The sequence below is a fragment of the Gorilla gorilla genome, chromosome 5 (genome assembly GCF_029281585.2).
Source record: "Gorilla gorilla gorilla isolate KB3781 chromosome 5, NHGRI_mGorGor1-v2.1_pri, whole genome shotgun sequence".
Classification (NCBI taxonomy): Eukaryota; Metazoa; Chordata; class Mammalia; order Primates; family Hominidae; genus Gorilla; species Gorilla gorilla.
In genome coordinates, this window is record NC_073229.2 from 155,066,182 (window position 1) to 155,090,435 (window position 24,254).

The window sequence follows — 24,254 nt, forward strand, 5'->3', positions numbered from 1 at the left end:
GAAACAATGGCTGGGAGAAGACCCTAGTTTGCACTTTCCACCATGCCAAAAAACGTGAGCTTGTGCCTCACATATTCTAGGAATTCAATGAGTGCTTATTGAGAAGAGTCCCAGAGAGAAAGAAGCAGGTTTACACCAATTTCTCAGGCGAAACTCAAGACTGTTCCAGTGGATAGTAGAATAAATCCCCTCTGGAAAACTGGAGGCTTGTTTCCACATAAGTCACTCATTTTCCCATGGTAAGCAGACAAGTGTACTAATGTTCTCTAGGAATCTCCAGTCCTATGTCAAAATCCAGAGTCAAGGCAACCTTTTAACCTCTAATAACTCTTCAGAAAATTTTAAAAGTACATTACGAATACGTAAGTCAAATCATGCTTACAAAGGTCAAAAAAATTGGGAGTAATTTTCTTCTTAGGTATGAAAAATCCATTTATCTCTGATCACATATAGGCAGCCTTTCTCAAATGAGGAATTTTGTTCTCTAAAATTTTCTTTCCTGAGCTCAGTACTGTGTCCAAAGCTGTGTAACTATCGTTAGCTCCTACTTCCCAGCTGAGATAGTCAATTGAATATTTCTTTTCCTTTTCTTCAAGTTGTTATTAAAGGAAAACAGCTTGGTCTCCTTTAAAGCTGAGTTAAAATCACTTTTAAAAAAATTGTCAGCATCACTTGGGACTGCAGTCTAAAATTAAAACTGCTCTCAAAGTCTCCAGCAGTTCCATTCATCACCTGCTCAAAGCCATGCATGCTGCCAAATTTAACATTAGAATGGAGGCATGATTCTTTTAAAAAAATTTTCAGAATCAATGTAAATTTTCACTTTGTAAGAAACCTTGTATTACCTCCCCTCCCCCAATAATCGCAAGAGGAGAAAACACCTGGAAGTAAATAGCTCAACTTTTCTAATGCCATAAATATACTTGAAAAGTTCCTAAAAGTAGGCATAGGTCAAGCTTAGTGGCTTTCTTCATTTTTTGGAAACTGGTGCATTGAACTGCCATTCATTTTTAAATATTTGATCACTTGCCTTTAAACCAGGCCCACACGAATCTTATGTTTTCCAGAAATCCTCCAGATTACGTTGACCCAAAAGTGAATGTAAAGCCAGTGGGAAATAAAGAGAAATCTGTGTTTTATTCTGATTCAGAGGTAGGAAAGCTTGTATCCAGGCTGTGTCTTTATGTCCTGCTTAGGAGGTGGACTTCATCCAGGAGGTTTGGGGAGAAGAGGTTTACACAGGTATGCGACATGATGACAAATGTGAAACTTAGAAAACAAACATGGTCATTTCCAAAACTAGAACTTAACTTATTTACCTGGTCATGATCAATATCTCCATCTCCTGTGATCACAATGCGTTTCTCAATTCTTGTTTCAGAAATTCCACCTTTTACAGTCTAAAGGTCATAAAGGAGAAGAAGAAAAAACAGCAATCACTGAAGCACGTTTACACAGTCAGAGCAAACAGAGATGGGAGTCCACCTAGACCTGTGGATCATTGTAAGGCCACACACAACAAGCAGCAGAAGACTGATATTCTAGAAACACTTTGTGCTTTATTTTTAAGCTCAATAGAGAATCCTATTACTAAAGTTATAGCATCCACAAGTATCCCTCAGCTGAGAGCAACCTTAAAACTAATTTATCAATATTCGAGATGGCATCTGTCCCATCTTAATCTCACTTGATTAAGATAGGACAGATATTATTTAATCCAAGTAGTTCCTTTAAGGGAATTCTGTTATAATTTCCCGAGTTTCTTTACTCCTAGCTGGCCAATTTTTAAAAAGGAGAGTAGGGAGAAATCAGTTACTTGCAGAATTACAAGAAATTATAAGAATTTAGGTATCCGTTTTTGGTTTGAGAAGATGTGATATATATTTTTTTCCCATCACAGAAGACTTCTGTATGATGTGATGGTTTTGACTGATGGATTCTGAGCATACAAATTTATTTGCTGATTTTGTTTATTGCATTTAGTGCAATAATTTTAAAAAGGATTTGCTTTGGTTTCAGATACGGAAGATGGATGAGATTTTTGTTGAATGTTTGATTTGATGACACCCTGCGTAAGTAGTCATACACGTAGACATGGCGCATGGCTAGACAAAGGCTGCAAGCGGGGCTGGAGGAGGGAGCTCCTGGGGGAACTGCCTCACAGCGTTATGGGCTCCATACAAGCTGCGAGTGCCTGGGGCACACTGGATGAGGCTGAGGAGATCATCTGGCTGTGACCTTCTAAACAGTCAATAAGCAAATACCACACGGTCCTGGGAAAGCACACATCCAACCTTTACAACTCTGATAAATGTACACTCTCAGTCACAAGTGACAGCATTTTACCGTAACAAACCAGGCTTATCACTATGCTTAATAACTGGATATGCTTTAAAATGAGCACCAACAGTACCTTGCATTTATGCGGCATTTTTAAATTTACAAATTACTTTTGCTGTTTTTTAAATTGTTGTTGAAACATGGGTTGGGAATGGCACAAGGGATACCTTTAAGACCTTTAGACACTTATCCAAAGTAAAAAACAGAAGAAGGAAATAGTGGAAAATAAGGCTGGAGTTAGAAAGCTGATGACTTCAGCATGCATCAGAATCACCTGGAAGCTTCTTAAGACAATTCTAAGGTTTCAGGAAGACTGGAGTGGGGCCACTCTATTTATACTTCTAACAATGCCCCGGGTGAAGCTGATGCTGCTGATCCAGGGATGACTGGTTACCCAGTGCTAAACATTTAGAGAATTATGCAGGGAGGAACAGGGGAATGCCCCAAATCAGTATACTAGCGACCTTAAATGAGGGAAATTCTACATTATTTGAACAACTTGCTGAAAATTCTGAATGATGGCCTTCATTCATTCGCTTTAGTCAGGAGGGCTGGTTTAATAAAAGTAGAAGCACAAGTTTGTTTTTATAAATTATAAATTTTATTAAATTATTTATGGTTTTGTAGCTATCTTACATATAGCTATTCGTAACATATTTTTACCCCCTTGTACTTCACAAAATTGCAATTTGGTTTGAATGCATTTGTCAATGGAGCCTAATTTCTTGGATACTTTAAACCAAGGCATTTTGATTCCACTGGCACTGTCTGTATCTTACTTGGAAGTGTGTACAGGAAGAGAGAAACAATTCAGAAAAGATTCTGTCTGTAATGTACCATCCTCTCCATATGATCCCCCGCATTGCTTTACCTTGGTGATGTGTGTGGTTGTCGTTGTTGACACGGACTCAGATGTGATGGTTTGTGCGGTCAGTAACGTGCCCGAATCACCACCAGCCCCGCCATCAATCTTTGGATAGTTGGGGGAAAAATACAAAGTAATGCTTAACTTCTGTTATGTTGTCAGAGAAGATCCCCGCCCCATCGAATACGCATCTTTTAAAATCCATGTGGTTTGCATGTTTGCAGTAGTAATTACCATCCAGGAGAGCGGCTGGTATTTGAAACCGAGTAGAGGCAAAAGGCTAGGTGCACATGGAGAAGCAAACTCAACTGTGTGAGTGGAGAAAAGAGAGGAGAATGGACATAGTAGGTGGGACTGAAAGCTGCAAGGGAATTATGACAGAATTTGTCTGAAGGACATTTGCACAAGCTAGAAAATGAAACTAGAGAGCCAGGCAGAGAAGTTTCCACAGTGACCAGAAGCGCTGAGTTTGTTGTTTTTTAAGCACAGGTGGGTAAAAATAGATAAACATTTTATCAAATTACCAAGCAACAGAACCTGACTAGGACAAACTGAATCTGCATGGTTTGGTTATCTGCTTACCTCTAGCAGATTGTTTTTATCAACTACATTGTTCCTGTAATAGTTTGCATGTTGTGAGCATATATACGGGCACATATATTTCAATACTGCACATACGCATGTGTTCCTACATATATATAAATCCCATACATATGTTAAAATAGATTTTAACTTGTTTGCTTTGATATTGAAAGATGCAGAAGATTCTAGAGTTTCCAAGGGGAATCAATGAAGCAAATTAATAGCCTAATAGTTTATGTTAAGATCACGAAACATATTTGCCCTGTTTCCTGACAACGACACGAGGAAATAACTGGACGGTCCAGAGCCTTTCTGACTGTAAGAGGAAATCTCTTTCAAACTTGGGTCATGCACCTGTATTTCTTCATTCTGGCAACTTACCACAACACAGACACATGACTAATGCTCCCCCGCCAAGCTGTTCATAAGAAACCTATTTGTGCTTATGTGTGATCAATGCACACACAGGGATGCCATATCCAAAATAATTTTCAGATGTGTTTCACACATGCATGCATTAAACCTTTTAAAAAATATTCTGAGAGGTCAATAACCTGACATCCTCCACCATGATACAATTCTACCACAGAAGGTTCATCTTCTCAGTGGAGAAAATATTTATTTTATATTCTATTTTGAAATCATGAATGCTTTATCTTTTTTTGTTATTCTTAAGGTTAAACATCTTAATGCTTATTCCAAATCTTTATAGAACCAATGTGTGAAAACCTAAAATCAAACACACAAATCTGATAATTATTTGGACACATGGTATCACCATTCACATATGAATGACTACATAGGTCTTTAGAAAATAATTCCACATGAAGGAGAAGCACAGGTGTGTGTGCCTGTGTGTGTTTGTGTGTGTGTGTGTATGTGTGTTATTACAAGCAAGAATGAGTTGATTGGGTCAATCTTCAAGGAGTTAGAGAGGGAAAGAAGCCTAAATCACATCCACAATTAGATCGGATTATTATTAATCGATGAATTATATCAGATAAACTCTGCAAGACAATTTGTTTCCTAAGTGTACACAAACATTCTTAGATATGTCAACTCAGAAATGGCTTTCAATCATATGAACAAGATTGATACTGTCTGTCCTAAATAATCATATGTACAGTTCCCCTATAATTACTGGGTTACCAATTTAATTGCAGCTCTCTGTCTCAATCTAAGAGAACATAGCAAATTATGTTGAAGTACACTTACAAAGTGCAGATACAAAAAGCTACATCAAAGCCAGAAGCATGTAAACTAAGAGAAGAAAGAATGAAAACACAGATACACTAAGGGAAAAAAGAGCTCGAACAGTCCAAGTCTAGAGCTTTTGTACCTGTGGAGACTCATATGTGATGGTTTTGGTCTCAGTTTGGACAATGGGGACTTCCTTGGTGGAGATTTCTGTCCTTTGTGAGGCATCAGAAATTGTTACCATCTCTGTTTTTACCACTGGTGGCTGAGGTGGAAAAGGAAGGGAAAAATAAATTCTAGAGGTAATAAAGTAAAAGTGTTTAATGGAACCTTCACAAATAATAGTAAGAAACATATCCAAACACACACTCATGCACAAAAGAAAAGAGTAAAAGCAAACAACCTAAAACAAACAAAAGAAATAAAAGAAAAATTTTCCTTCAAATATATCATATATACACATACATACATGTGCACATACATACATATATATGAATGTATGTATGTGTACATACACATATATGAAAAATAAGTTGACATGATGGCTTCCTAAACTATGTTACTCTTTAAATTAAGATGGTCCCAAACTACTTTTATGTCAAGCCTAGTGTATAGTGACACACACACACACACTCTCTCTCTCTCCTCCTCCCCCCTCCTTAGCTATGGGCAAGTAATAATAAATTGAAAAGAAAATAGAATGAACTATGTGAAGTGACCTGTCTCTATTTTTATTATTATTTAAAGGACCACATAGTTTGTGTGAAGGCTCACTGCCTTTAACTGGCACGCCAGCTAGGTAGGCTAAGATTTGTTCTTCTGTCCACAATACCTTTTCTGCCTTATTGTTAACAGACACACCATTTTCAGAAAGGATGTCTTCAAGTATTACTGTTTTCAGTTACACCTGTCTAAAATTTGCAGTGTTTCTTCTGTATTACCTAAGTTAAAATGCTCTATCTAAAATTACTCCATCAATGTTACACCAATGCTTTGAACAATTTAAAACATTAAAGGAAATATTCGACGGCTTATTAACATTGTAGTCTGCCGAGTATGCATGTTTAATATTAATGCAACACCAGACTATACTACTAGCAAAATACTGCAGTACTTTCTTTGAGAGAACATTCTCAACAGGCGTAATTATTTAAAGAGGAGTAATGATATGTTAAACACAGAATAGTTCAAAGTGTTCAAAGACTCTTGAAAAATCTTCTCTAAAGTGAAACAGAAGTTTAAAAGTAACATGGTTAAAATCCACTTAATTATTTTAAGACAAAGTCACTTCAACATTTTCCATCCCATCGAAGAGAACAAAATAAATCTCTGTATTGTGGGCATTTAATATTAAAATCAAGAAATATTCCCAAGGAAATAAACCCTCCCTCAGCCTAACTCCCAAATGAGAGACACTGCACCTAGTGACCAAAAAGTTCTCTTCTTTGAAGAGAAAAGAAAAAGATTCATGTCCAATGTATAGATAATCCACAAAACATATAATCATCTGGCAAACACTCCAGAATTGACATTAGGATAGAATGTGAAGCGAGAATATCCTCCTATCAAATAGCCTAGCCTCTGGCTGCCTGGAAGAAAAGAAAGGCTCTTAACAAAACCATACAACCCCTGCAATCCCAAGACAGAAATCACAGTGGCATTCAAGAAATAACATTCTCATCACTGCTGGATACCGCATTCAGAGAACCACGGTAATCAGAGACTGCTGTCATTTCTAAAACTCTGAAGTTGAAGAATGAGCCAAGAAGTCAAACCCAATCATGACATCAGGAGCACACACACTCAGCAGTGACCGTTTTTTTTTCAACATTACATATACATTTTTCTAATTAAACCAAAAGGGGAAAAAAAGGCATTTAGTGTGAGGAAGCAGTGCAACTGAAGACAAAACAGTTGAAAACACCCAAAACATGCAAAGAAAAATTTAAATGTGAAAAGGGAAGGAAAAATTGATGTGGTGCTTGTAGGAAAGTTTACCCTACAGGTGTCCAGTGGCCGCAGAGAAGCTGGAACCCATGAACTGGGCGGGCAGAAAATCCACAAAGCAGTGCTTCCCCCTTCCTCCCATGAGAGAGAAAAATCAGATTCTTGTTGAAAAAAGCTGAAGAACTGGGAGGACAGGAGAAGAAAGGCAGGAGTTCCCCATCTGAGAAGCAGCTCTAGAGTTTGGCTCCCACCTGGGACTCCCATTTACCTCTGAACAACAAATAATTTGTGGCAAAACATCAATGTCAACATGGGACACCTCTCCGTTAACTTTCTGTGGCTCTTCCTCTGCTTCTTCTCCCATGTCTTGCTTAAGAGCGCCTTCGTGTACACTCTTCTCTCCGGGTATCTTTTGGGCACCTACATTTTCCTGGATCACTGTTTCTACTGTGATTACACTGGCACCTGCTTGTGTGACTGGGCTGGCTTCGGGCACTGCTTCCTCCCTCTCTACTACCTTGGCTGCCGGGCGGGGTTCTTCCTCCACCTCTTCTTCATACTCCTGTTCCTCCCTGATGGTGCCCTCGGTCACTCGGTGGTGGGGACGGTACTCTCCCACGTCTTCCTCCTCACTCTCACTGCTGCTGCTGCTGCTCTCAGAAGACAGGGAGGTGGAGTCTTTTTGTGTCACAGGCTCCACCTTACGAATCTCCCCAGGACCACTCCCAGGTGATATCTCTTTACCATTCATTTCTTCTGTGATTACTCTTTCGTCTTTCCCAACCTCTGCCCGCTTCTTCTCCTCCACTATATTCAGAGTCTCATGTGAACTCTGTACAAAAAAAGATGGACGAGGGAAAACAAAAATATATGAATAAATAAAAACAACGGAAACCCAAATTAACCGATGGCAGATTCATGTCATGGAGAAAAACAAAGATGATTATGATGGCTGACTGAAAGGGAAGCGGGGCAAACGTGAGGGCAATGAGAAACGTGAGGCAATGGTGTTAACATGGAAAAAGGGGAGAACCTTAACAGCATCCCTGGCTCCAGTGCAAGGCCCTTCTGACTCAGGAGCACGTGTCTGCAGAACAAAAAGCAACCGAGGACACAAAATCAATACAGTTTTACCTCAACAACCACTGAAACAAACATCTGACACTGCAAAGACAAAACAGCAAGAATCAACATCTACAGAAACCTCTGCTCAAGGTCACATAGAGGACAATCAAGACAAATGCCAAAAAAGCTTACAAAAAGACACAAAAACACAAAAACAGCCAGCATCCTCCCAAAGAAGTAAAATGCTTTTATTATAGATATACCTATAAGCTCTACCTATGTAGTTAAAACAGTTTACAAAAATTGAATTATACCAAAGCTGACTCATCATTTTAAAGAAAAAAATTTAACTTTTAAAACCTAGTAACAGTTTTGGTTTTAATCAGACTATAAAGTCTAGCCTGGAACGCTGATTCTTAAATGAACATAGCACCAAGGAGATGGCACTTTTATTTATTGCTGGTTTTCTTTAAAAAAAAAAAAAGTTTTAATTGGCAAAATTATAGTTAGCCTCAGAAGGCTATTAACATGAAAATGTTCATTCCAGAAATGGTTATTAACATTCCAATTCGTATCATAGGTTGGCAAAGGCTATATTATACAATAGGGTGGGTGTCAATGGTGACTCCAAGTGTTTTCTCTTACAATTTAGCTCCTCCACTAGCATCTTTGAAATCTAAACTGAGTCAAGTTTATTATTTGACATGTTCACTCCTATCCCCTTCAGACATCTACTTCTTGGGAGTACAGTAATTTACTCCAGTTGAGTAACATAGCAACTAAATGTTCAATAAATATCTGTTGACTTAATACATTAGGAACAAATTACTATGTTATGATTAACTAGGGTGGAAACCTTTTTGTACAGAGGGGTTTTTAAAGCTTCACATTTTTCTCACACTTACAAAAAGTCTGCTTTACAATGATATAACTCAAGCATGGCCAACTTTTTGACTTCTAGGTGGTACTACTGCCTATGATCTAACTTAAAAATAATTCAGCTAGAGCCAGGAGCCCTATTTATTCACAAAAGTGACTCCATTCTGGATGGAGAAGGGCACCACATCACTGAGCCCTCTGGATATTGTTGTGAAGTTGCCAAGGTACTAACTGGACTGGAGCCTCTAACAGACAGCAGGGCTGAGTTCATCTCTCCCAGACACATGGACAACCATGAGCTGAAGATCCTAACATCACACACACACGTCTCTGCAGCACTGTCAATGTCTGCTCAGAAACCCTCTTGGACCTGCCCTATTATTCTTAAACACATGGTAAGGGCATGGTTTCATTGACCCAAATTAATACCATGTAAATCACATTACTAACAGAAGACAGCTATCTTTCCAGTTTTATTGAAAACTCACAGGTTTCTAGATATTAAACTGAAAAAACTCTCAATCTATTTTGATAAACAGGTAAAATTTAACCATGACTACATATAATAAACATATCCAGTGGCCAGAACATTTCTGAAACACACATTTCATTATTATTATAGATCAGTGAATTACTATTATTGTTATATCTTAAACTCAATTGGCTGCATAGGTTCTGCCCAAGTTCAGGGAATTCCTTAGGGTCATTCAAAAGCAATTATTTCATGGAGCATGGGAGGCACTTCAGATTTTTTCCGTATAAACAGAATTTTAAAAATAACATGCCATCAGAGGATGCCTGAAATTTGGGTTTTGAAAATGTCAACTCTGCAAAGCATATCTGGTTGAGGGTTTCCCTCTGCTTAACAGCCCAGACTCTGGAACTTAATGATTTAAATTATTCTCTGAATTTAGGCAGATTTTTTTTTCTTTGACCAAAGAAGCAGGAGAAACATCCAATCTATATCTTTTCTTCATGTTCCAATTCAGTCATTGTTTCTCGAATGTTTCTCCAAGGAAGAATTAATTTCACCAATGAAAGCACTGGAGGGAATGGTGCCTGAATATTTAAAAAAATGAAAATCTCTCTCATATGTGGCTTTTAGTAACAGGGGAAACAAAGTAAAATGCACCTCAAGCAAGTGTGAGAAGGGCGAGGAAGAAAGCTTTTCAGAAGGTGCATTAGCGCTCACAACAGCGCCCTCTGCTGTCCAAGTGGTGGCTGAAGTGAAGGTGGCTTTCATGCTATCAGAAAAGCCCTTTTCACTAAACAAAATTGATGTTATCTCCTCTTCTAGGCTCTAGAGAGGTCAGAAAAGGAAGAGCAAAGAATTAGCAATAAGTCAGAACTGACAGCAGTGACCTATTGAAAGAAACGAAAGGTTACACAAGAAAGAACAACAGAACAGCATAAAATGAAAGAAAAGAGAATTCTGAAAGATTCTGGAGCAGGCTTATGAAGAGGTTTGTGAGCGCCAGCTTTTCCACCCTGCTTGAGAATCTTTGATAGTTGCGACCTCCAGAAACCAGTGAAAACTGCTTGGCTGATCACCAGCTGAGCACAATCGACCCACCCAAATGCCATTTCATATATTCTTGAGGTAGTTCCTTGGCCTTTCTCTGCACGGAATGGCCTCTTCAGTGGGCCCCTACACTTGAAATGCTTATTCCTGTGTTACAGCTTGGGCAGTCCTCCCTCTCCTGCCTCCAAGGCCCTTCTTTGCCCTTCTCTGCACACTCTGGGCCTTTCCAGTTTTCTAACCTCCCTGAGGCCCACTTCATAGTCTGCATTTTCTGTAAGGCCTTACCTCACCACTCCAACTCCTACAATCTCCCTCCTCAATACCACCTTAACTCTCTGTAAAACAAACATTCTGACAGCAGCCCACATTCATTCCCTCACGCATGCTAAATATGCCACAGAATAAATTACCCTGTCCCCTTTTTTTGCAAAAAGAAACAGGTAAAGAAAAACAATTCAAAATAGGAAGACAAACTCAGAGTTGAAAGCTCAATGAGCAACGTGAAAATTATTTCTCCCTAAATTAAACCATTAAAGCAAATTTAACTTCGCTGTGTCTGGATCTTAAACAATGGCTCCTAACCTGCCTGAGGGACAGCAGAACCGTCCTTAGAAACTTGAAATGTCAATATTCAAGAGTCACCATGAAGCACCCCCTCATGTCAGAAGTGTGAGAATAATTCCTAATAAACCCCACTATTCAGATTTTTTTTTTTTTTTTTGAGACGGAGTCTCGCTCTGTCACTCAGGCTGGAGTGCAGTGCCGCGATCTCGGCTAACTGCAACCTCTACCTCCCAGGTTTAAGTGATTTTCCTGCCTCAGCCTCCCCAGTAGCTGGGATTATAGGCGTGCAGCACCACGCCCAGCTAATTTTTGTAGTTTTAGTAGAGACGGGGTTTTGCCATGTTGGCCAGGCTGGTCTCGAACTGCTGACTTCAGGTGATCTACCCTCCTCGGCCTCCCAAAGTGCTGGGAATACAGGCGTGAGCCACCGCACCCGGTCACTATTCAGAAATCTTAAAGAAAAATCAATGACGCTCCTAAGGGGCCCCTTCATACTGTGAGCTAAGAAGGGTGAGGAGCGCAGAAAGTGAGGTGAGGAGGGTGAGGGGAGTAGGCACTTGCAATATTCAGCAGAGGAAAAAGCTTTTGGACTGACTTAACTTCATTACCATCTCTACAATTACATCATCTCTTGGGGAAGTGGGGGGTGGGTGGGATGCCCTTCCCAGTGAGAGATCACTGGGGAATTTAAAGAAGTGCCACACATTTCATTATCCAATGACATACCTTCAAAAGTACCTTACAACTCAATGCACATAATCTCTTAGACTCAGGAGAGAATAGTCTGCAAATTTAAGTCATCATAATTCATACAACACTTTAAGAGGATTACAATAGAGTTATTTACCCATTAAAGATTAAATGACTTGGTTTCCAATTTTCTGCTCTACTCTCAAAATTGTTCAAACTACAGCCACTTTGAAAATTCAATGTATTTTTTTTTAAAAAGAAACTATTACTGCTTTTTTAAAAAGCTATAAAAGCCCATATTATAGAAATTTGGAAAAGTGGTCAAATTATATACTTATGCATAATTTTTTTTATTTTACTTTCAATAAGAATTACAATTCAAAGATAAACGAGAACCCCTGCAGAATTAACAGTAAAATGAAGATATAACAAAGACAGAAATTGAAAAGGTACTCTGGTAAAGTCAAAACACTCCCGTACACAAATGCTCACATACTTTCAACTAATAGTAGTATGTTATTTAAAGAAAAACAAAAAAGATACAATGTAGGTGGTCAATAAATGTTTGTTGGGCAAACGGATGAATGGATGATTGTAATAAGAACAATCTATATGAATGTCAAAAAAGTATGTATTTTCCTGCATGTATTGGAGAGGAAAAGAACAGAAAAACAAGTAACTTCAAGTACAGATAAACCATTTGGGGGCTTTTCCAGATTTAAATTTCACATTAACATCACTTTAATGTGACTTCTATGACAAGATATTTTACACTGTACATTCCTAAAACATGAGATCCAGAAAAATGATAATAATTTTAAACATCTCCACTAAAATGTCAAAGTTTCCTACTGCAAAAATCCAAGGACATCACTTTAAATTTGACCGAATGATACCATGTGATTGCTTCTGAAGGACAGGTTATGAAAAATACGTAATATTTCAAAGCATGTGATATTAAAGTCCTCATTATACACATGGAGTCTAATTGGCTTTGGTTTCAGGCTAACCTTTAAAGTATATAAATATGTCACTTGGTTTAGCTTCATGACATTATCTTTCTCATTTGCAATGTTCTGAAAATATTTCATCTCAACTAGACCATAAACTCCTTATTTCTACTTATTTTGCCTCCTTTCCCAACCCTGCTATGTGTTCTGATGAATACTCTCTACCAATTAACAGAATCTACTTTGTGGAAGGGAATCACTGTTTCCTTATTAATAATCTCTGCTCTCATTCACAGCCCCTATAATCTATTCCTCATCCAGTGCCAGGGGGACTTCTGTCAGAAACAGGTGGGATTCTGCCACTACTCACCTTCAAACTCTCCAATGCTTTCCCATCATTCTTATTGTACAATTCCAAACTGTTAGCATGGCCTTTAAGATCGTGACATGACCTAGGGTCTAACTTCTTTGAATTTTCCTTCCTTCCTGCTCCCCCTTGCTCACCAAGCCCTTGTCATTTGGTCTTTCAGTTCCTGTGTTGTGGTTCGTCCTTACACGTGGATACATTTTCACATGTCCACCTGGTTATCATTAAGGTTTCAACTCAAATGTCATCTCCTCCTGACCACAATGACAAAACCGTCTTCCTAATCCCCTCCTAACACAACATTGTATTTCACCTTCTTAACATTTACTTCTTAGTGTCTGAAACTTTCCAAGTACCAATTAGAAAATTTTCTAATCACCAGCCGGGTGTGGTGGCTCACGCCTGTAATCCTAGCACTTTGGGAGACCAAGAAGGGCAAATCATGTGGTCAGGAGTCAAGACCAGTCTGGTCAACATAGTGAAACCCCGTCTCAACTAAAAACACAAAAAAAATTAGCCAGACTTGGTAGCAGGCACCTGTAATCCCAGCTAAACAGGAAAGTTGCTTGAACCCAGGAGATGGAGGTTGCAGTGAGCCGAGATCATGCCATTGCACTCCAGCCCGGGCGAATGTGCAAGAGTGCATCTCAAAAAAAAAAAAAAGAAAGAAAGAAAGGAAAAAAGGGAACTTTTCTAATTAACTATTTCCATGTCTCCTCCACTAGACTCCAAGCTCTCCAGTCCCAGCAAATAACAGACTGACCACCTGGCTAAGTAAAATCAGTAGAAAGAGAAGAATGAGGATGTAAAAGCAATGGAAGTGAACTTCCTCACCAATGTCAGAAATGTCACACATGCAGGAGCAGAGAGAGAGTTGAGGGGCTGCTATGGTGCATCAAAATCTTTGTTCCCGTTAGAAATCTTACAAGTGAAAACTCAAAAGGTTTCCATATGTAATTAGTAAACTCATCATCTAAGGCACATAAGTGGTTATTTTAACAACACGACGTGCATAAGTATTGTACAAACGGTGCACTTTCACATGAAATCAGTTTCCCAACTGTCAGCCACATACATCAAATTAGGAATCAGTTATCACCTAAATTGGTTGATGTTTCTGTATTTCAAATTTTGACTTTTCAAGTGCTTCTGCAATATGGTATTTCTCATCCAACAATCCTATGCTTCTATACACAGGGGATTTAACTTTTTAAATGCTCAAAAATCATTTCAAAAAAATTTTAGTATGACACACAGGAAAAAAGAAATCTTATGGCTGTGGATAGAAACAAAAGGAAAGGGGGAAAAAGCAAGAGTAGATCCAAGGGTGCAAGGTGAACACCTTGTCCGTCTCCTGAGCTTTTTCTTCAACTGTCCATGTTGTCGGCATCAGGTACTTCTCCTTCACGGATAAAATATCCTTGAAAAGATGGTCTCCTTTTCTCTATTGTTTTAAACAATAGACATAATCAACAAATAAGACACATACATTACACCTATAGCAACACAAACACAAAACACTGACCCAGTGTGGGTCAATGACACACACCAGGAGAAGTGGCACATAATGGAAGGTGAAAACCTTGGCATGGCATCAGACCCTTTCTCCAGAAAACACAACATTCTGGAATAGACTGCTGAAACTGACATTTTTTATCATCTTCAGAAAAATCTGAAACTAAGAACTGAAGTTGTATTCAACTTCATAAGACTCTACCAAGCATGTCTTAATATTTTCAAAAGTTCTGTGTTTCAGTTCAGCAATTCTTTTTGCTCATCTGTTCTTAAAGAGCTTTCTTTTTCAATGGCACAAACTTAGAAATTTAAAGCAACTAACAGCTTTTCTTTTTAAGGAAAGGTGAATAAAAATAGCACTAGAATATCTAAATCAATGTCTACAATTTGGCGACATTCAAGCCAGACTAGATGCTGCAAGGAAAAAGATGAAATTGTAGGGTAACATCTTTATACCATTTTTTAAACTACAGATTAAATATAGTATGATCACTGCCCGCTCAAGTATGATAAACGAGCCCATGGAAGTTCTTGGTCAATTAACAGGAGGGATTTGGAAGAATCCTAGAGGCACAGATGTGGATGACAATGAATGGAGAAATGTACTGAGAATATATCCTGAAGGCAATATGTACTCATATCAGTGGTGGGGAGAAGTAAACCATGAAAAGAAATAGAAGAAGTGAGGAGAAATGTTATGATTGAAAAAACGTTTTTAAAACACAATTCTAACATTTCATTACCAGGAAGTTTCAATACTAAGTCGTATTATATATAATATTTTTCAAGCTTTCAACAGGGCTCATCAGTCTTTAAAGCTAAGTTAAACTCATTTTCCTCACAGTAATAACTTTAAACCACTCTAAAGATAGTCTGTATTTCTTTATTTATTAATTATTTATACTAAGTAAATGTCCCTATTTCAGATATCAGTAACTAAAAAGCTTATTAAATACAGTATGTTAGTTTCTAAATTGTCCTATATAACAATTCATTACTACTACCAATTTACCTGAGTAAAATAGTGAAATTATCCTAAAACTATTTCAAAAGTATTTTGAAACTCATGCAATTTACCTAAGAACTAGGCCAATAACTATTACATTGTTAATATTTAGTATTTAAAAAATTGTTAGTAATTACATAAAAATAATTAAATGGGAACATTTTATAACTTCCCTAGACTCAACATAGGAGATTAACAATTTAAGTTTTATTGAGCAACTGAAGTGAGACAGAGCCAACAAATAGCTAATGACATACCCCTTGTGTCTGTAGGGACAGAGGTGTGATACGTCGTTTTTCCCATTCATTAGGGCGCGGCTCAGGTGTGGATTCCATAAAATTGCGCTTGAGTTCACTAATGCTAGCCTGATGTTTCAGTATGTCCTCCTGGGCCTTATCCAGTTCCTAGCAATATGTAACGTAACAAAGGGGGGAAAAAAATCCAAAAGGAAAAAACCCAGTAGGACAAAAATAAAACCAAAAAATAAGACAAAGCAAACTTATGATTAAAAAAAAACCATAGTAAAGCAAGAAAAATGCCAAGTCTCTAAAGCCATATTATTATCTATGAGTAAGCTCATGAATTCATCAAAATTTGAAAATAAAGTCAATGCGTACTTCTTCAATGATTTACATTTTAAAGGGTTCTGATTTCTTCTCTATTTAGGATTTTTAAAGGAATAATTATTTACATTATCAGAAAGATGACATGGAACTGATCATCAAAATGGCTAATAACACTTCCTTCCAGTACCTGGATTTGAAACTCAGACTATGACTTTGTTCCAGCAAATTTACCTTTCTGATTAGGACTACTCCTAAAATTCCATTCTGTGAATATGGGAAATCAAGTACAAAATAGAGGAAGGTAGAGACTCAGAAGCACACTGGCTGGAAGAAAAAGCCAGACCAGGATCATCCCCCAGCTGGAAAAGCCAAGGTTTTTTGTTTGTTTTTTGTTTTCAGGAAATTCCAGTGATGGCTTTTAATTCTTACGGAATAAAAATTACTGCTTCCAGAGGCTGCTTCTGTTTAGCCTCTTTATAGAATAAATAAACCACAGACTGGTCTCATGTACTTGCCAAGCACAAAAGTGGGGTCTGGCCTCCGCAATTGCCAGATCGTCCTTATACAGACAAATATACAAGAAAAACTACCAGGTCCATTTTCATGGGAGCAGGCCCTGGTAAATGGCATTTGTGGAATTTTTTTTGACTGACTCTCATAAATAGTATTTGTTTTAACCAAATTTTAAATATTTATTTATATTTCAAAAATCATAGGGCCACCTGTGGATTATAGCTTTCATCCCACTTTAAGGAACAGGTCATGCAACCAATAAAATTAGATATTCCATATTCATGCACAAGCATAGTAGCTCATCTATGAGCTTCTATAGCCATTTGCAAAAACTCATGAAAATCTAAAAATCTTTGCATGGCATGGAAAAATGATTGTGGCTTGAGATCAGGCACATTTCTTGCATTGGTTCAAAGCAATGTTACTTATTACACTGTACAGCATTTTAGTAAGTTAAGCAAAAATACATTTCCATCAGTTACCAAGCTGCCAAAAGCAACCAAACAGATTAGTCAGATTACTGAGAGCTGCAGTTCTCCATTGAATACATTGCCACATACTACTGTAAAATAAGAAGGGAAAAAAAAATGTTCTCACGTGACACGGGGAACATATTTTACACTTTACATTCATAATTGGGTGATTGGGCTTTCTTTTTCTCCTTTCCTTCTCTCTCACTTTTGCTTGTTCTTTCTAATTAAAATAATTTCTTTAATTAGCATATTCTCAAACAGAATACTGAAAGTGGACCACATTCCCAATCATGGATTTTAAACAAAAAAACAAAAAAAGTGGGCACAGATCAAGATCAAGAGTCAAATGATTTAATGCCAGATCAATAAACAAATCTCTGTTCTAGTTAATACATATTAAGGATGAGACTGTGTTACCTCAGGTTGATGCCCTAGAGTTAACCCTTTAGGAGAGAATAGGTTTACTTGTAGAACAACTTCAAGAGTACTGGATAAAAACTTGATTCATTTGACTAAACTTTTTTTTCCCACTTGTCACTTTGAGAACTTCTAGTAGATACAGTCCTGCCTAAGCCACTTGAAAGGAACACCGTCAGGCTGGTAACATGCACTCCTGAGCTGAATTCCCCCATGCACTGCATGCACCGTGCTTGAAGAACATTGCCAGCCAGCCTAGGCGTGACCTCCCGTCCACAGCAGCCGGGCAGCCATTAGGACAGAGTTGTTTTCTTAGATTATACAAACCTCCAACATTAAATTGCTATGTCTGACATAAATATTATCCCCTTCTACTCTCAAGGAATTTTTCTGTGAAATTAAATCACACACAGGGGGGAAAAGGCAAATAAACATAAGTGTATCAATCAGCAAGCACCAAAATGACCCAGAGTTCGACAGTCTAAGACATTAAAATAAAAGAGGAATACAAATCTTATGAACTTAAAGCCACAACAAACACAACTCACAAATAAACCCTGAGAGTGGACCCTCCCCACACAATACTAATGGCAGGCAGCAGTCATGAGATGTTTAACTTTAGGGAAAACTCAGCCACCTCTTCCAGCTGTGTTTCCTCTTCTTCCATCTTCGCCTGAAAAGTCACACAGCAAACGGCCAGAAAGAAGGGGAGTATTAGTGGAAACTCTACCATCAGTGCAAAGAAGCTGTATTTGAACTTAAATGGTGAACCAGTGTTACCAACCTTTATTGTGAGGCCCTCAGAAGATGCAGAATATTAAGCCTCTTTGGTCTTTCTTCACCTACAGTGTTGTACAAATGATGGAAATGATCCTTTGCAAAGGTGGAATGGAGGATGGAAGCTTCACTCTTTCTCAGTCCCTAGATTATGCTCTGCTTTTGAATATTTTGTACTCAGGAACAAGAATATGAGAGTGCAAAAATGGCATAATTCAATCTGTTCTAATTTGAAATGTCTAAAGCAACTAGTGATGGGGTAAAGTATAATGATGTAAAATTTGTTTTTAGCTTTATATTGGGGAACACATGTTCAACCTATGATTCAGTTTGTTAAATATGGATTTCTTTTCTGGCTGGGGAAGGGGGATTGGCTTATTTAACTAGTTTCATGTTAAAATGGTGGGTATTTAAAAATAATCTTTGAAATATAACCACTTACATAAAATTCTTTAAATAAGAACAGTTTTTCATAGTTGGACATTTCTCAGTATCTGATGATTCAAAAGAATGAATGTAGAAGTTTAAAACTAACAAATACTGACTGAATTTTGACTCAAGGGAAAAAATGGTGAGAATAAAAATATTGACTCCCTTATCAAAGGCAAATCATTTAACCTTTACAGGTTAATTCCTAATATATATCCTTTTCCTTCTTAATTAGGATGATAGTGTCAAATCTGAGAGTTCATACGGCTTACCTTTTTAACCATTCATAGTATTTTTCAGAGGTAAGCAAGGAGCTCAGAGTCTTTATCAGATGTGAAAAATGAGACACAGACATTCAATAATCTGTTAAGAAACATCTTCCAACTCCTTGGTCAACACTTAATTCCCTAAAATGTTGATCTTTGATATTCCTCAGGTAAACTTTTAACAATTGCGGTTTCTCCTACAACGCATACTCACTGCAATTATCTTTACATTTTTCTTTAGGTTTGCTCTAAATTTTGTGATTTACTCTATGTATTGGTAGGACCCACAGAATATGAGGCACTAAATCACCAGGCCACATTTAACAAAATAATCAAAAATATATTGTGTATGTTAATGCTGACTTAGTAGCACAGAGGTAGGATACTTGAAAAAAATTTGCCTTATATAGGGGTAAAAATCCTCAAACCAAACACCTAATTTTAAATAAAGGAGCACTAAGAGGCCCAATCTTAGTGTTATATAGTCTAAATTTTCAAAAAGCCATGTTTCACTTTTCACATACATTTGTTAAAGACATCAGAATAGTACCTTCCTTATAAAATACCCTACAGTGGCTCTTATATATAATTACATAATTTAAGGTTAGAAAAAAAAAACTAGCTAAAATTCATCTGGTCTCCAAATACTACAATAATAGGGAGATAAGGAGCTTTTGAGATTAGACTTACAAATGTCAGGAGTAAAGGTTACAGATACATCCTCATAGATGCTAGAACACACTTGGGTTTCCAACAAGAGAAATAACAGTACTAAGGAATTCTACTAATATACATCAAGAACAGTTATGTCCACTGCATCCTAAATTCTATATCAAAACAAAAAGATTTCATCCTAAAGGAACAGCATTAATATCTGTTTGCAAAATGGAGAGACCCTGTATGGATTGTTACGGGCAATACAGGTTCCCTCCTCCTTCCCTCCTCCCCCACACCTTCTGTTACAAATCTACTTTGATCTAGATACTTGTAAAATAATCCTACAATTTCACTCCTAACTTAGAATGTGTGGACCTGGTCAATGGTATCAATGAAGAAGTGTCTACACTTATTTCTCATGCACTAAAATATTGTGTGTGTGAAAATGTGCAGGTACTACTATGTTGAGGGTAATCAGTGGTGAAATGTATGCACACATTTACACTCTATATTAGGAAGGGTTTAAGATAAAGTGTATTGTGTTGACTCTACAAACTGAGCTTACGTAGGCATGCCAGCAACTACTTCCTCTTCCTCTAGTTTGTCATTCAAGTCACAGTCATAAGAAACATTAAAGGAGGCGGCTTTAGCCTCCAGATAGCAGAGGGATAGAGCCAGAGGAAGGGAAAAGGCAAGAGAAAAAGGAACTGACTGAGAAGCAGACAGAAGTAGCCCAAAGATGAGGATAAGGGAAGGAATGAATGAAGGGGAGGTGATTGGGACATAGTGCTGCACACCAGCGGGGAGGAAGGAGACCCAGACCTTGGGGAGGCTAGGGAAAGCAAGATACCCATCTTCATCAAGAAGGGAGGGGAAGCTGGAGGGAAAACATTTGGAGAAACTGAAGGAGAAGTAACCAAACTCAGAATCACTGTCATCAGCTGCTTTAAGAGTCTTCCCATGGATGGGAGAAGGACAGTCAGGCTGAGAAGGGGCTATGGCAGAATCCAAGACCAAATCAGGCATAGCAACTTCAGAATCCCCCTGCTCCGATGTTTCACCTGTGGAAAGGTGCTCTAAGCTGTCTAGTGTGATCTGGTCAGCCTCCCCAAAGGGGTCTTCCTCTGAAATGTCTGAAAGCAAGTCCATTTCAGGGACAGGCAATAGGTTTGGGGAAAAAGATGAAGTACGGTGGATGAGAGGTGAAGGTGGGCACATGGAAACAGTCTATTCTCAAGTGCAAACCCGTGATTGAATATGAAATTACACAACAGATACAATCAAAGGAAAAACAGATGCAAGAGAGAAAGAGGACAAAAGAAAAAATGAGTAGTTAGTGAAAACGTTTACTTTAAAGGAGGGACCATATTAACACAGTGTAGTTAGAAATGAATTAAATGACCCATTTTTAAAGAGAAAAGACTAGACTACTTGTGTCACATAAAATTTATACATATGACTCATTTAATTATTTTCAAACTGGTTGCAAATAGATCCCATGAAACTCAAACAGCATTATTTACTTTTAAACCTGGTTGCTGACAGACATTCAAAGCATTAGCAAAAATGCCAGTGTACCCAGTTGTTCGCTGCAGACAAGGAGGATTTCCTTTGAAATTTAAAAGAACTTTTTCATTTTTTAAGGAAAATAACTAGATATGTCAAGTTAACTAGGCAAAATGGAACAGAGATATTCTGAAATGCTGAGCTCTTCTGTTTCAGATGTAAGCAGTCACTCTCCTGGGTGCCTTGTTAGCAAAATTTTTAAAGAACTATCCTGACAACTTGTCAGCAATTGAAAGAAACCTTGTTGGACACAATTTCTGTTATTTTTATCTGAATTCCCAACCAAATAATTTTTCCATATGACAGTCACAAATTCTTTAACGATGGAATGTCGATGATTTGATGTCACTTGCTATACAGGTAGCACTTGACCTTGTGGCACAAGACTGGGCCCATGTGGTGGTCCCTGAGACCTTCTCCATGCTGGGCCTCAGAGGCTATCAGTGTAGGAATTCCTGAGGCACTGGCAGCTACCTCATCTAGCATGTCTTTATAGATTTATGTCTTTAAAAAATTTTCAAAGTTAAAATTTAGAAAACACTATACGGCCGGGCGCAGTGGCTCATACCTGTAATCCCAGCACTTCGGGAGGCTGAGGCAGGTGGATCACTTGAGGTCAGGAGTTCAAGATGAGCCTGACCAACACGGTGAAACCCCGTCTCTACTAAAAATACAAAATTAGCTGGGCACGTGGTGGCAGGCGCCTGTAATCCCAGCTACTTGGGAGGCTGAGGCAGGAGAATCACTTGAACCTGGGAGGCAGAGGTTGCAGTGAGCTGAGATCGAGCCATTGCACTCCAGCCTGGGCAACAAGAGCGAAACTTCATCTCAAAAAAATAAATAAAATAAAATAGAAAACACTATGAATCAATATGATGGATTCATTTGTTTTTATCTGTGCTTACTTCCAATGTTGCATGCAAAAAAAAGTCGCTTTGTGCAGACACAGAAAAGAGATCTGAAGAATTCAAAGGCTTTTCAAATCAATATTCAAGTGATGTTACTGCCCAAGGTAACAAAAGATAACAGTGACACATTTGAGAACACAATATGGGTTATTTCTCCATTTCACCATGGTGTACGCACAAGATAAAGCCAAAAGCAACACACCATGTTCTCACTCTCTATTCACAAAACAATTACCTTTTCTTGAGAATTTCATTAATTATAGATCATTAATGAATACATTTGTTCATAAAGATTATCTTTGGTGATGTAAAAAAATTCAAGTCAATAATTAAAATAATCAAGAAGCTACATTTTAAATTTTACTTGGACCAAACCAAAAATAAATTTCAAATCATCATAGCTTTTCTACTTTGAGGATTCAATTAGATAAGGTGATTCTGAGGACAGTCAAAAAGGCCAGTAAATTACTTACTTGCATTAAAACAATTTACATTGAAATATTCTGCTTTGAACAACAATCAAAGGTTAGAGACCACCATGCATATTTGAAAACATAAATGACCAGCAGAGAACATAGAACAACTAATTTTAAATACTTGATTTCTGAAACAGAAAATACAACAGATACCCTCTAGGTTAAGTAAATATTTAAAACCACATACTGTGTTAATTTACCATACCTTTCCTTCAATGAGCTGCAAATGTGGGGCTTTAGTTGGGCTTCTCACTTCCCTCCTGCCGTCCCCATCTTGTACCACGGCAATGCTGACAAGTCCAGGTCCATAGGCTGAAATCTCCCCAGCAGCGCCAGGAAAATCCTTCATAAGACTTTGGTCCATGACACCAATCGGAGCTAGTAAAGAGTGACAATTTTGGATTATTTTAGGACATATGAATCGTAAACTTTATGGAAAATTTCCCCCTTAAGGAGATAAACAGGCAGCATATAAATAGTGAACAGGAACAGAGACATTGCTTGAGCTCTGAAAATACCCACCATATAAAATAAACTAATTTTTAAACGTTTACCAAATTCTGAAAGTATTCTGAATTTTAATGCACTGAGCTACACCAGGGTCTCAAACCACAGGTATTGGAAGGATAAACTCAGATCATGGAACTGGCCAGTAGGAGGAGCTCTAAGACCGGCTGAAACACCAGAGTTAAGGCAAACAGAATTACAAGGTAAGCAGTATTTTAACTCTTGGGTCTCCTACGATTTATTTCTGAATCTATCTATTGCAACAAATGATTATGCAATTATTAAGATGATTTGCTCCAATAAGTTTTAAGAATTGCTCCATAAAGGAACCTTTAATTTGAATACCATTCAAAAGAAAAAATAGTAAATAAAAGACAGTAAAGATAAATTTTAGGGATTTTAACTTCTATATTTATGTTTAATATTTTTTATTTTTTAATCCCCTTCCTCAATGTCTCAACATGAACTATGGTAAATCTATACATAGACACCTCCCTCATCCCAGAAAACCTGGCCCTCATGTGCTCTCTTCTTCTCTCCTACAGATAGGCAGAAATGTATATTGTATTGAAAATTCTGTCATAGTGCAGATCAAACCAAGACTACCTCAAACATCAGCAAGGCAAAGTGAGTAGTAGGTGGTAGGACCTCTGTCCATTGGTAGCTCCTCCCCAAACAACAGAACTAACACAAGGTCATTTCACTTTACATAAAAAGTACTCTACGGACACCATGAAGTTTACTCTGGTTCCATGTCCTAAGGGAAGCCTGGTCAACACAAACACCTTTAGACTGCAAGCTCTTGGAGGGCAGGATTGTGTGTGAACTACCATACTGAACTTGAGAGGCCTCAAGCACTTTGAATACATGTATCCCAAGCTACCTCTCAATCCACAGCCTTCACCTGCCCTGTCCAAAACTTAATTCTTTCCCAGTCTTGCCCTTTTCACAAAATGCTCTTCTCATATTTGCTCCCATTTGCTTGAACTGGGAACGTGAACATCTTCCAAGAGTCTACCTTCACCCCTCAACACCAGCAAGTCCAACAAGGTCCTTGTATATATTTCTAAATGTGGCCAGTTCTTTCCATTTCTAATTCTACTACCTCACCTTGTGGAGATTTTCCCAGCCCTTAAATACTCACACTTTGAATGCCCATATCAAATCATAGTCAACATTAGAATAAATTTGCATTTTACATTAAGTATAG

General features: G+C 37.9%; 1 protein-coding gene across 50 annotated transcripts in view; it reads right to left on the bottom strand.

The window, feature by feature from the left end:
* Positions 1-24,254, bottom strand: part of EPB41L2 (erythrocyte membrane protein band 4.1 like 2) — a 231,988-nt gene that overhangs the window by 30,980 nt on the left and 176,754 nt on the right. For 5 of the 50 annotated variants that reach the window (XM_055391682.1, XM_031011901.3, XM_031011902.2 and 2 more), the window contains exons 12-16: positions 22,743-22,915; positions 7,200-7,763; positions 5,127-5,249; positions 3,212-3,310; positions 1,320-1,400 (exon numbers count right to left, since the gene is read on the bottom strand). In XM_055391682.1, the coding sequence (XP_055247657.1) occupies positions 1,320-1,400; positions 3,212-3,310; positions 5,127-5,249; positions 7,200-7,763; positions 22,743-22,915 (1,040 nt within the window). Of the gene's footprint in view, positions 1-1,319; positions 1,401-3,211; positions 3,311-5,126; positions 5,250-7,199; positions 7,764-7,964; positions 8,019-10,007; positions 10,176-14,310; positions 14,413-15,746; positions 15,894-17,785; positions 17,849-22,742; positions 22,916-24,254 lie in introns of all 50 variants that reach the window. The other 45 variants (XM_019029535.3, XM_019029536.4, XM_019029539.3 and 42 more) reach the window with 18 other exon arrangements.